We start from the raw sequence: 11,314 nt of genomic DNA, 5'->3' as shown, positions 1-11,314 counted from the left end.
GATCAAAAATAAATAAATTATGGTACAAAGTTGACTGTATGCTCCCTGCCAAAAATCGGCTTCAAAAACCTTTCTTTATAGCCCTTGAGGAAAGCATCTTCTTAGGAATGTGAAAATTACCAAAAACAACGTGAATAAGTGAGAATGAAAACCTGTGTTCTAAGTTGCTTGTACATTTCAGAAAGCAATGTAGAATACCTTCTTCAGGATAATTGGGCCCTAATACTTTGTTTCATTGTCACCTGCAGAGAAGCCAAGACTTCAGTCTCTCAAAGAATATTCCTTTCTTTCAGAAAAAGTTCCCTGAAACATTAGTCTCAGCCTAGTAAATGACCTTAGAAGTCTCAGCATGCCCAGAGAGAACAAAGCCACATTAAAATATATGTACATGGGTCTACCTTTTCTGAGAATTTTATTTTAGAAATTTTAAAATAGTATCATCTTGCTGTATTGAGCTGAATCCCACAAAAGCAATTCCGTTCCCCCCCTCCCCCTTTTAAAAGAAATAGATAGTACATGTGCATGGATTTACTGATCATGTTTTATTTCCCATAGGAAGAAACTTGTTCCTTTGAGTAAGAAGGTGGAGAGGAGGGAAAAACGACGAGAGGTAAGGAACTTATGCTGTCATAACTAACGTGTTTTCATCATGGGAAGGTTTCATGGTAAAGGTCCAGGCACCATTGCCGGTGAGCTTTGCAGGCCCTGCCACAAGAGCAGGCATTCTGTTTCCTACACAAGGTTGCCCTGCATGTGAGCTGTCTTGGTAGGACCAATAGTAGTTAACAGTATTGCGTGAAACTCCAAAAAACCCAAACTCACTGTCCATTCCAACTCATAGTGATGCTATAGGACAGGGTGGAACTGCTGTGAGTTTCCGAGGCTATAACCAGTGTAGAGCCTCATCTGTCTCCCACAGAGTGGCTGGTGGTTTGCAGCCCATTGTGTAACCACTACAAAGTGAGATCTCATTTTCCCTGTATTGAGCACTGGTTAGACGACGATGCTTGGGAAGCTATGCAGTATGAAGACAAAGGAAATTTTAGAAAGCAACAGCACCTTGTATGAAATTCTTAAGCCGGGTGTTTCATAGTTGCGTGTTCACTGTTGTCAATGTTGTTTGTGAGGTATTACTTTCAGCAGGGTGTGTATAATCCAACACATTAGTATTTCTGCAGTGAAATATAGGAATGGTCACACTAGATGGAATCAGTTTTATTCCTAGAAATAAACTGCAGGTTCATTGTCCTACTCATGGAAAAGCTTTGTCCCAGGGCCTGCTGGTTGGATAATTACACTTGGGCATCTCACTGATGGTGGGAGCTCTGGCGGCACCGTGGTTGAGTGCTTGGCTGCTAACCGAAAGCTTGCCAGTTGCAACTCACTGGTGGCTCCATTGGGGAGTGGAGGGGTGTCAGTCTGGGCCTGTAAAGATTACAACCATGGAAACCCCAAGGGGCAGTTCGATTCTGATCTATAGGGCCTCTGTGGATGAGTCAACTGAAGGGCAGTGGGTTTTATCTTATGACTTAAACTTAAGTGAATTTTATGCTTCTGGACACAATATTAGTTCTTCCTTATGAGTTCAGATGTGCTTTCTTTGTACTTGCTCCACTTAACTCCCTTCCACCATCTAACATGGTTCTGAAAAATGTAAATTGGTAAGGACTGCCTTCCATTTCCTCATCTTTTATAGAATTTGGCTTCCGCGTTGCTAATTTGCCTGGTCATTTTGTTAGTCACTAAGAATTCCTTATTTTATATCATGGTCTGCAAATTTTTGCCACTCATCCCATCAATAAATATACTCCACAATATGAATACTGCTTGAGTTATTGTGTGTGTATATATATACACAATTTATGAATGCTTATATGAGAAAGTCTGATAGTTGGTGATGTGAAACTAAGGCCTGGCTCTTAGCCGAGTATAAACTCGAGTTTATACCTGGGAGGTATTTCATAGATGCACAGAGAAGTACTTTGTGGGTTGGTAGTTTGTATTAAGTACTTATATTTTTTCATTCTCTGCCAACCATGCAGAGGTTTTGGTAAAAAATCTAGCCAGTGAATTTTAATCTTTCCTGATGATCCAACGGGTATTGTAAACCTTTCAGAAGAAATTAAATTGTTTTAGCAAATGCATTGGAAGCCCTTTGAAAAATCTAGATTTAGGAGATTTTCAAGTGAGCTAGAACATTTTGTTTCCAAATTTTAAAAGTATGTTACTGTAGTTTTCATAGGAAATGCGTTGTTTTCGAAACTGTCACATAGATGTAAGCCCATCCAAACGTATCTTTTTCTATCCTTTGTGTTCATGGAACAGTTTCTTAGTTTCCTGCATCTCTGGCTCACTCACCTGTGAAGTGTTGTCGAATATTACAGTAAGCTTTCTACTGATCCATGCACCTCCAGTCTCAGGCTTGTGATTTACCCTACGCAGCACCTGTTCCTCACTCTAACATAGCTTCACTGTGCAGTGCTTCCACTCCCTCCCTGGGTTTCTCGTGTCAAGTGAATGCAGAACCTTAGAGGGAGATTGACATTGCTTGTGGGGGTTATACACTGGTAACAGGCTACCTTGTTCTATGAGAGGGCCATACAGGAAGAGGTTTTTTTGTAACATGGTTCTGAGTAAAGGTCTTCTCCCTTTTCCTCAGCTTTTACAAATTCTGGCATTTGAGTGCTAATTTGGGAGCCTTTAAATATACATATACTGCCATGCTTTGTGTATCAACCATTAGTTTGGTATGAATTTAATTTAGGATGCAACTTATAAAGCCACAGGAATGTTTAGATTGAACGTTTCTTGAGAAGGTTTGAGAGATAGGAAAATATCGATGCTCTAACAGAAGGAGAGAAAAATGATTACATCTTTTTTACATAAACGTGGTAGTTTCTTCCCACTTAGGCAGGAAGACAAATGAGTACAAATGAAGGCAATGGGTTTCTCCTTGTTTCTTACAGGAAAAGGCATTAATAGCTGCTCAGCTGGACAATGCCATTGAAAAGGAATTACTGGAGAGACTGAAGCAAGAGACGGTGAGAAAGTTAAGAGCTTTGGGGCACACATTTTATTTTGGGGGGGATACTATATTTGGAAATGCAAAGGTCTCTGCCTATGTATTGATTCCCTGGTACTCCCAACCTCTTCTTGAATGCATCAGTTACAGTCCTATTACTGTAATAGCCCATAATTATCTCAATCATTTTATTGGGGGTCATACAACTCATCACAATCCATACACACATCAATTGTATAAAGCATATTTGTACAATCGTTACCCTCATCTTTCTCAAAACATTTGCTCTCCACGTAAGCCCCTGGCATCAGCTCATTTTCCCCCCTCCCTCCCTGCTCCCCTTCATGAACTCTTGATAATTTATAAATTAGTTTGTCATTATCTTAAGTAAGTATTCTCACTTAACCATTGAGGCAAAAAATGTTGGGCAGTGGACCTTGGAGTATAATATTCAATATCATTAACAAGCCTGTGTGTGTTTTGTGTTACTCAGTATGGCGACATCTACAACTTCCCCATTCATGCCTTCGACAAGGCCCTGGAACAGCAGGATGCAGAGAACGACTCCTCCGATGCTGAAGAGGAGGAGGAGGATGAAGTAAGCATTGTTTGTTTTTGCTTTGACCGACATAGGACCAGGTCAGTTTTTATATAACTGAGGGATGTGATACCATCTTCAGTCCCCTAACTCAAGTCATGATTTGGGCATTGTGCTGTTGAGAGACTTACTTTGGTTTCGCAGGGGATGTTTCCTACTCCAGGCTCAGCCACACACTATTTCTGCACTGACAGCTCTAATCGTATTTTTTTGGCATCATTTTAAGTACATCACTAAGGAATTTACGTTTTCACATTTACAGGGAGTTTAATCCTATTAAATTAGGGAGATATCTGAATAGTATTTGAGGAAAAGCTAATAAATAAATCATTCATTTTATGGTTCACTCAGGCCATTTACCTTATACCCCTTTTTACATACTGATTTTAGTCAATGAAGGCATTATACTTCTAATTATATCAGTTGAGAATTGTTAAATATTTCTAGAGACTTAATTCAGAAAGAATAGCTTTGGGAATAACTAAATAATAGACTCTGATGCTGACTATTTATATCCTTCATGTACTTATATATCAAAGATAAAAAACTAGATGGCTACACTTACTTTTCCTTGTGTGTGTTGAACCTAACGGTGGTGTTTCACTTTAGGGTGTAGGAAAGAGAGAATTCGTGGAAGACGATGAAGTAGATGAGAGTGACCTGAGTGACTTTGAGGTAAGCTTTGTGGGTAAGAGAGCCTGACCTGCACTGACTCCCAGCTCCAACATGAGAATTAGTTCTTCCATCATGGCCCTGCTCGATACTCGCCCTCAGGAAGGGAACACAGAGGTATGGGTGCTATAGCAAAGTGTGGTGAAGACAGTAATGGTGCCTGGCTATCAGATAAAGTAGCATTTGGGTTCTTAAAGGCAGTCATGGAAGGATTGTAAAGCATATACTCTAAAGTTGAAGGAGGAGTCGTATCAGTCATGGTGAGAATCCATTTTTCAGAAGGCGTTGGATGACAATGGGAGCACAAGATCCACTTGTGGGAAGCCTCCAGAGAACTCCCTCTATACACAATTGAGGGATGGGAGGAAAGCGGTTGTTAAACAGAGCATTGGAGAAAGTAGTATAGAAGATCATAGTATAGAAGATCAAAGGAACAGTTAAAACCTTTCCAACATTTTCTGTGTTTTTCTTTTGTTTGTTCATATATTATTAGAGGTCACCCTCTTGAAGTGCTGTATGGTTTTCTGTGTCTGGGTATATGAAACCTAGCATTGATAAAGCTATAGGGACAGCAAGTAGAATCTTTTGTTTGTTTGTTTTTGGTGGGGGTGGGGTGTCAAGGGGTCCAGGAAGAAAAGGAATATTTGAAATCTGATTGTGGTAGCAATTGTACAATTCTGCTTAACGTGATTGATCTATTTTCAATGATATGATCCATGTATTAACTACAATAAAAAAGGAGTCTTTCAGGATAGGCTTCTGAACAGGGACAGCTGGTTCTAAATTCCTAGAACAAAGGCACTTTGGTAGATTGATCCACCATTCTTTTTTCTCCTCTTATGTTTCCTCCCCCCATTCTAGGATATGGATAAGCTGAATGCCAGCAGCGATGAAGAACAGGAGGATCAATCTTCCAGTGAAGAAGAGAAGGCCCTCAATGCTAAAGACAAAGGCAAAGCACCCTTGAAAGGACCTTTGCAGCGAAAACGAGCCTATGTGGAGATAGAGTATGAGCAGGAGACAGAGCCCATGGCCAAAGCCAAAGCCACGTGATTTCTCTTCATTTAGAAATAGGACTGAACATTTTTTAACGTTTCTCCTTTTGATATTTTAAACACATATTCACCTCCAGTTTTTTATTATGTTGTATTTCACATCATACTTGTGTTCTCAATATTTATGTCACTTCTTGGGGCAAGAAATCTGGAAGTGGAAAGAAGCCTTAAATTATGAACAGAATATTTTTATAGAATTTTTGGCATATGTGGTGTTGTAACAGCTTGAGCCTAAGAAGCTTAACAGATGAATTCTTGGGGTGGGCATGGAATTATTATAAATTTCAACCATACACCCACCTTTGTTTCCATTGTGCACGTGCAGGCGTGTTTCCCCATCTGTGACAAGCTTTCATTTAGAAATGGCAGGACTTGATTTTTCTTACCTTCATTCCCCTTCGCCGATGGAGGCAAAGGAAATAAAAGAAAATATAACCATGTTTAGTGTAAAAACGTTTTTCCATAAATAACCACTCATACAATATGAGATACAAAAAAAGCAAGCCCCTCTCCTGTGCCAGGAGCTGAGCCAGTACAAGCCTTGCCGAGTGTCATCAGTGAGTGGCTCAGGAGGCCTGCTGCACATTTCGGATGCAGCTCACCACCAGCCTGTCTTCACAGCTTTGAGGGATTTTGGCCAGCAGACCCTGAAACATGAAGCCAAACGGTCTTTGGTTTGTTTTCATGCGGTTTTCCTCTCTCCCTGGTACCTTGGTCTGTGTGTGAATGGATGACACCACGGCTGGTGCACAGAATAATCAAGCTGCTCCTTTAAGACCACCAGCATGCTCAGAAATGCCTTCCTGGTTCATAACGGCAGCAGCGTAATGCCAACCAAGGGCAAAGTAAGTTGGATCCACGGCTTGACAACTCAAGGTTAGAGAACTTAGATGAACTAATAAAATAAAACTATGCTACTTTACACCCTTTTGGTATATGAACTTATTTTCATTCTGCCTTTATAACTTTATATGGAAGATTTCTAAATGGGGGTAAGATTTGAGGCAACTGTTTGTTAATCACACGCTTTGAGAATTATAAGTCTTGGGGAATGTGGGAGTGTATGGAAAAGCATCTACCAAAAAAAATCAATGTTCCCAGCAAAATTGGAAATACTTATGACAATAGAAAGTTCCATCCTTTTAAAGCACTCAATACTAGTGATAGTAATTGGTGGCTTATAGCCCATTACTAATTTTTACTCAAATTCAGAAAACTAGAACTTAAATTTTATAAAATTGTAATTCTCATGTTTTTGCCCTTTTATCCTCATCCTAGAAACATCTGGGGATTTTCTTGCCTTTTGGTCTAAACTGTTTGGAATAGCTTTACAAGAATAAGGTATTGGTCAAACTATTACAGGCTAAGGGCTTCTTTCCAGACAGGGTGTGGCATGTATGTAATCTGTTGTCGTAAAAGTCTAAGGATAACAAAACCCAACTGAAACAGCGTCAGTGGTCTCCCTTACCTTCACCTGCCCTTGTGAGCAGTGGTCCAAGAGAATCAGGCAGTTTGTAGCCTCTGCTAGCAAAGCAGTCTTCACAGGCTCAGGTGTGAGGTTTGGGTCCCTTGCAACATCACATATCAGTTTCAGGAGTGCCTTCAGTAAGACTACAAGTCTGCAGGGAATCCTGGGATCAAAAAAAGAACTATGTCAATAATCTAACTCATAACCAGAAAGCCTCCAAACGAACCAGTGGAAAGCCCTGTGCCAAAGTGACTAAAAGCACAGAACTAGAAGCAGAACCAGACGCCAGATTTAAGCTGACACCTATGCTTTTTTAGAGCATGCTGCCTATGCACACACACTCCAGCCTGCCCATGTGTTCTATCCATAAGTTTCCGTTGTAGTCAAAGAAACAGCCCCTTCGCTAAGGACAGAAGAACCCGGTTCTTGCGAAGGACCTATATCTCTTTGCTGAGAGAAGAGGTAGCTCATAGTGCTTTTCCTGTATATACACACCATCTCAAATGCCTGCAAGTTAAATATGATATGGACATCCCCATGACCCTCTGCGGGAGCTCGCTGGTGGTGCTGTGTGTCAGGGAAAAGACAGGTGTGGAAAGGCCATGGTGAGACACCCGCAATTTGGGCATGGCTTTCCTGGAAGAAGAAAAAGTGGCCTTGTTTAGAAATGGGGTTTAATTGGGTGGCTGCAGAAACTGGAAGCTGCCTGGACTATGAAAAGAAAACAGTGTTCATGCACACAATTTTCAGGATTGCATTCAATGAAATGAAACAAAGGTGTATGGATTGAGTGGAAAACTGATCTGTAAACCTTCACCCAATTCACAATAAAAGGTAAAAATAAAAACAAACCAAAGAAACAACAACACGAAGGATGTTAAGTGTGGCTTCTAGGGCTTACACATCCACTAGGTTTGCTGTCATTTCATTTGAGATGCTAGCTCACCCATCAGGCGTCTGATAGGGGTTTTCATCTAAAGGACACGGAGTTGTTTCCTGTGGTTCTGATGTTAATGAACACCCGTCAGATACCTTTCCCTTCTCCTACACACAGACTGCACATGGTATAGTCTAGTCCATTCTGACTCAACGCCCAAGAAGAATTGCCCTGTAGGGTTTCTAAGGCTGCAGTCTTCCCAGAAGCACACTGCCACATCGTTCTCCCATGGACTGGCAGGTGGGTTCACTTTAACAACTGCAGCCCAGGGCTGCTTCATCCATTTCCTACCCTATGTCTGTTCACCTGTTCCTCTGCTTGGAGAGTTTCTGCATTTGAGAAGTGACATAAATCAATTTAATTTTGTCTCATTTGTCCTATCCACTCTGTTCTAGTCCAGTATGTCTTCAAATAGTATTTATCAGATTGAGTACTTATCAGACACTAAGCTTCAGTTTTGAGACTGATGTTTTCCATGTTCCTGGAGCCCACAGCTTAGAAACAGAGACTAATAGTAAACACAGCCGAATTACAAAAAAGGTGCTATTTGGGAGAATTCCAGGAACATTAAGCTACTAAAAAAGAACTGTAATGGGTGAAGACTAGACTACTTTCACATTTTTAGGAAAGTGATACAAGGTGGCCCAGAACAGACACCTATATTGCTGGGGTACAAAGTGAATTAAACTCTCAGTTCTTTCATGACAGAAAGCCTTTTGCTGACTAGTAGTTTGGGCTGACGTTAATCATTGCTGACACCTATGGAATGCTTTTTAAGCAAGCATATTGTGCATTAGTGTTCTGGACACTGCTCTGCAGATGTTAAAGGATATGCTATGATGTGTTCTTTTTCTCAGCTGAGTTTCACAGGTTAAGCATTTGCAGTATTCCTAAGGCCCTTAATAGTCTAATATGCACTATGCATCTAGGGATCTGTACGACTTCTGGGCTTACTGCACCACAGAACATTTTCCCCCAACTATGGAACATGAAAGAGTATCTAGAACACCAATCTAAGCCAGTCTTGGGGATATACTTGATTTTTTTTTTGTTGATATACTTGATTTTTATAGTGTCAGAATCTGGAACCAGTGCCTGATGAAAGGGCCAAAATAAGGAGCACCTGACGCAACTACAGATTGAGTTTTTCAATGTCATGGTCTCTCCAGATGTGTGACAATAGAAGGTATTGAGATAAATAAGCATGCTCTTGGTTCTTTGTATTGCATGTACATCTGGGCACCTTTTGAACATAAAACCAGCGGAGTTTTGTCCCTTTCAGCACACTTAACTACTTGGCTGCTATACCTGGGCCACGTGTGCTGGATAAGAAGTTTTAGGGTCTCCAGGATCTTCAATCGAGCCTCTTCTTCAGGTCCATCATAAACCTCCAGATAACCAATGATGACTCGCTCCAGCCTTTTCAAGTGTCGGACACTCAGGATCCCCAACCTAAAGATGAAAGAAAAAAAAAAAAAAGATGAAAGAAAAAAGGTGACACTACGGGTTGAAACACAGTGTCCAGCCCGGCAGCACAGGGCCTCACCTCTTCACGAAAGCTGGTAGGTTTCTGGCATAGGTCCTCCGTAAGAGCAGGCGGTGCTCTGGCTCCATGTGGGTCAGCACCAGTTGCAGGACCTCGTCACACTGTGTGGTGGGACGTGTGGTATCCCCCTTCCACTGCAGGCCTTTCTCCAGGATGGGGAATAAATCCAGCAGGCACTGGAGCACAGCCTGGGAGGAAGGGAAGGAACAAACCAAATGGTTATCCACGTTGCATTCCTACACTTTTAATTAGAGTCCTAAAAGATAATAAAAGCTATACATTAAATGTCTATTACTTTATATATTACAAAATGTCTACTGTATATCCATATGGCAGTCTCAAGACAGTTAGCACTTTCTGTGCAGCAGGGATCTTTGCTAATTTGTAAAATGGAAAGAAGTGGCACGGGCAAGTGGCAGATCCAATTTCCAGAGCTGAGACTTTAACTCATGTTTTAGAGGTCCTAGAAACGCTGGTGACACCATGGCTTAAGCAATAGATTGCTAACGACAAGGTCCATGGCTCAAACCCACCAGCCATTCCACAAGAGAAAGATATTTCCTGCTCCTGTAAAGACTTATGGCTTTGGAAACCAACGTGGGCAATTCTACCCTATCCTGTGGGGTTTTGAGGAGTCCGAATGGATCGGATGGCAGTGAGTTTGAGTTTTTTTTGAAATGGCACTGTGGCGGGCTTGGTTGAAGGTTGGACTGCTAACCACAAGCTTGGGAGTTCAAAACCTCCAGCCAATCCGAGGCTGTCTGATTCTGTAAAGATTTACTATGAGTTGGAATCGGTTCGATTCACGGCAGTGAGTTTTAGCAATCTAAGTTTAGTGATATTTATATGTCTAACACAAAACAATGGGGCTCCTAAAATCCACTCTCATCAAGTCTTACTGCCCCTAATTTGAATCTAAAGATTAGTAATAATTTGTATCAAATTGGACCACTTTATTTGACATATCAATGTCTAACCTCTACTGGGATAACTGATTTTTCTACTGTTTTATTGACTGACTGATTGATATTGGTTACACGAATCAACAATTTATTTCTTAAAGGCTCTGAAAAGTAATTATTTTGAGAGCTGGTGGAATTACTTTCCCTGAGGCCATCGCAGGGAAACGTGAAGTACAGGAGGGCATTACACTCTGGTGCTGACACTTGTGACAGGTCGTTTTCAGTCTCAACCCTAGCAAGAGCCTCAACACCCAACATAACATTTAAATTAAAAACTGGGGTGGTGGGGAAGTGATCAAATAGCAGGGTGATAAAATGAGAAGGTCGTTCTGTCTTTAGCCTATTGTTCCATCCTTAATAAGCAAGCATCCCATCTTTCCTGAATCGGCCTCACACCACTTCCCAACAGCGTCACACCATGCCAGTTCCTGATGACTGGACAGCCTGATAATTTATACAAATCTTTGTGGTGCGGTGGGTTAAATGTTAGGCTATAAACCGCCAGGTTGGTGGTTCAAACACCAGCTGCTCTATGGGAGAAAGATATTTTGTCCTGTGGGGTCAAGGGCAGTAGAATTTCCTTGGCAGTGGAACTTTTATTATATTTATCACTCTACTGTAGAAACATATATTAAATATTTACATATTTATATAAATGTCTCTCCAAAGGATTTTTTGAAACAACAAACTGTGTGTGGCTCATTTACTCTTGGGTCCCCCAAATGGTCCCTGATACAGTGTTCACTTGTTGGATGAATGCATGACACACCAAAATATCTAGCATACAAGTAGCTTCTAGTGCACATGTTGAAATAATTCAACACAGAATAACTAGCAATTAATAAAAGTAGAGCTCTTTTAAAGCTTTCCCCAAGTGATATGTAACGGACTCAAATAAAGAAATAAATTGGCCTTTCTGTGGAGACTGAGGAATGTGATGCCTGCTTGGTGATAAAAAGTTTCACTAAAAAGAGTTGACACCAATCCTCCACAAAGTATTCCATAACACAGAAGAGTATGGCAAACTCCCAAACTCATTCTACGAAGCCAGCAT

General features: G+C 41.0%; 2 protein-coding genes across 3 annotated transcripts in view; one reads left to right on the top strand and one right to left on the bottom strand.

The window, feature by feature from the left end:
- The window catches only part of MAK16 (MAK16 homolog), a 14,047-nt gene extending 7,778 nt beyond the window's left edge, over positions 1–6,269 (top strand). The window contains exons 6-10 of the mRNA XM_004696202.2: positions 556–610; positions 2,967–3,041; positions 3,516–3,620; positions 4,230–4,295; positions 5,154–6,269. Coding sequence (XP_004696259.1) covers positions 556–610; positions 2,967–3,041; positions 3,516–3,620; positions 4,230–4,295; positions 5,154–5,345 — 493 coding nt within the window. The 3' untranslated portion in view covers positions 5,346–6,269. The remainder of the gene's footprint in view (positions 1–555; positions 611–2,966; positions 3,042–3,515; positions 3,621–4,229; positions 4,296–5,153) is intronic.
- Positions 5,414–11,314, bottom strand: part of TTI2 (TELO2 interacting protein 2) — a 15,532-nt gene continuing 9,631 nt past the window's right edge. For both annotated transcript variants that reach the window (XM_004696495.2, XM_045286634.1), the window contains 4 exons: positions 9,299–9,486; positions 9,061–9,204; positions 6,816–6,978; positions 5,414–5,994 (listed from right to left, as the gene is read on the bottom strand). In XM_004696495.2, the coding sequence (XP_004696552.1) occupies positions 5,914–5,994; positions 6,816–6,978; positions 9,061–9,204; positions 9,299–9,486 (576 nt within the window). In that variant the 3' untranslated portion in view covers positions 5,414–5,913. The remainder of the gene's footprint in view (positions 5,995–6,815; positions 6,979–9,060; positions 9,205–9,298; positions 9,487–11,314) is intronic.

This window comes from Echinops telfairi, unplaced genomic scaffold, assembly GCF_000313985.2.
Source record: "Echinops telfairi isolate 266 unplaced genomic scaffold, ASM31398v2 ScPeMD7_9;HRSCAF=40, whole genome shotgun sequence".
In the NCBI taxonomy this organism is placed as follows: domain Eukaryota; kingdom Metazoa; phylum Chordata; class Mammalia; order Afrosoricida; family Tenrecidae; genus Echinops; species Echinops telfairi.
This window is presented reverse-complemented; position numbering and strand designations above follow the sequence as displayed.